This window comes from Charadrius vociferus, unplaced genomic scaffold (assembly GCF_000708025.1).
Source record: "Charadrius vociferus isolate BGI_N301 unplaced genomic scaffold, ASM70802v2 scaffold62, whole genome shotgun sequence".
Lineage (NCBI taxonomy): Eukaryota > Metazoa > Chordata > Aves > Charadriiformes > Charadriidae > Charadrius > Charadrius vociferus.
The window spans coordinates 5,280,090-5,281,952 of NW_009647419.1; the positions used below are offsets into that span (position 1 = coordinate 5,280,090).

General features: G+C 40.3%; 1 protein-coding gene across 1 annotated transcript in view; it reads right to left on the reverse strand.

The window, feature by feature from the left end:
• Positions 1-254: 254 nt before the first annotated feature.
• KCNK5 (potassium channel, subfamily K, member 5) overlaps positions 255-1,863 on the reverse strand; it is a 46,459-nt gene continuing 44,850 nt past the window's right edge. The window contains exons 5-6 of the mRNA XM_009880464.1: positions 1,445-1,535; positions 255-1,075 (exon numbers count right to left, since the gene is read on the reverse strand). Coding sequence (XP_009878766.1) covers positions 255-1,075; positions 1,445-1,535 — 912 coding nt within the window. The remainder of the gene's footprint in view (positions 1,076-1,444; positions 1,536-1,863) is intronic.

Below are 1,863 nucleotides of genomic sequence, written 5' to 3' on the forward strand. Positions count from 1 at the left end.
TCAAGAACCACAAAATCCCAAGAAGGTGCAGGACTCCAAATTCAACTGTTATTTCACAAGTTTTTCAGATAAGCAAAGCTGATGGGCTCAGAAACCAACTTAGGATGGGAAAAGGACACTGGAGTTTATTAGTTTGGGACTTGCTTTTGTTTTCAAAGTGACAGGAGAAGCTGCAAAAACATGCTTTTCTCCTTGCTCTGTTAATTTGTTCAAATATGCACTGACCACTTTAGAAAACCATTGTCAAACACGCTTCACGTTGCAGCCTTCACATTGCTTACTGTATTATATTCATTCATCAGTTGTTCATAAGGCACAGAAAGTTCTAGCTCGTTATTGGTAAAGGTAGATTCATCAGACGATGGGAATTTTACCAGGTTTTTTGCAGTTTCAGATTCCTCTGCAAGATTATCATCCATGGAGGATTTTGACGTTTCCTCATCATCTGAGATTTCTTCTTCTTCATCATCATCTTCATTTACAAATGTTATATTGGCATTCTCAAATATCAAGGGTCGATAGTCTCTGGAATCCCACACTTCCCCTTCTTCTTCACTAATCCTGTCTAGCTGGTTTACAAACATGGTTCCTTCTAGAGGGCTGTCTCCAATACGTTTATCATGCAGGGGTCTCAGTACATGACCATTTTGAATGTCCAGAGAAGCCTCATCGTACTCAAATGAGTTTGTCTTTGTGTAAGTCACCTGGGCATCTATACTGGCATTCTGCATATTTTGTTTGGCATTTTCTACTTTGATAATTTTGTCATTGTTTGTCTTCAGGGCCTTCTTCCCAATTTGTTTAATAAGATCATTGTAGGTCTCTTCCTTCTTTGAAAGAAAGCTGAAAATGTTGACATCCTTTGAGGTACCCATTTGAAGGGGTTTTTTAGACCGAGGATGGTTGTCAAATGACTCTTTTCTTTTTTTCCTCCGTTTCTTGATTGCTTTGTGGACTTCAACAAACATACTGACCTTCCAGTTAACAAAGAGTGAAAGCCAAGCTAGTCCCAGATAGATCCATAACTCCACAAAATACCTGTAGAGGGCATGGTAGTTTGCATCTGGATTTACACCTACAGAGAATTAAAAACAAGGACATTACTGAAAGAGGACTCACAGTTGATAAACCTTTGAAGTTATGATCCTGAAAACTACTCCTGCCCACCCTAACAGCGCCTAGTTGTTTGAACACTGCTCTGAGGCATGGTAAGTGGGAATCTGAAATCCTTCTGAAAGAAAAAGTTGATCCCAGGTCTTCCACTTCTTGGCTGCATGTATTCTGACCACTGGACTACAACATAAAATGGCAGCATATTTAGCCTCTCTTCGTAAGCTACAAAATTGAACTTTTTTCCTGTTTGAAAATTATAAGCCTTCTCCCTGCCATTGAGGTATGGCTATAGGGACCTTCCTTTTCTCAAAGGATTCAGAAATCCACTTACAAGGACCATCTCCAAAGCCCTGAACAAGGCACTGGATTTTAGAGAAAGACACCAGTATGCTCAGCATTTCCTGTTGACTAGTTCTAGACAGCTGCACAGAGAGCATTGTGCAGTACTTACGCACCCTGCTTAGTATACTGGATCCCATCCAAAGGCGTTTTTAACTATCATGGTGGACTGGAAAGCTTCTTGCCTGAAATAGGGACCTGGGGCACCCAAAAGAGTTGCAAACTCCAGAACTTGGCTTTAGACTTAGCCCAATAGAGGCCTTAGATATCTAAACCAAGATTGAAGAGCCAGATCTAGTCCACTGGATCAGTATCAGCTTTAATTGAACCTTCTATTCAGCAAAATGTTCTGGAAAAGCTTAGAAAGCACCTTTTTGAATTAGAGTTTGGAAACAGAATTGCCACACTATG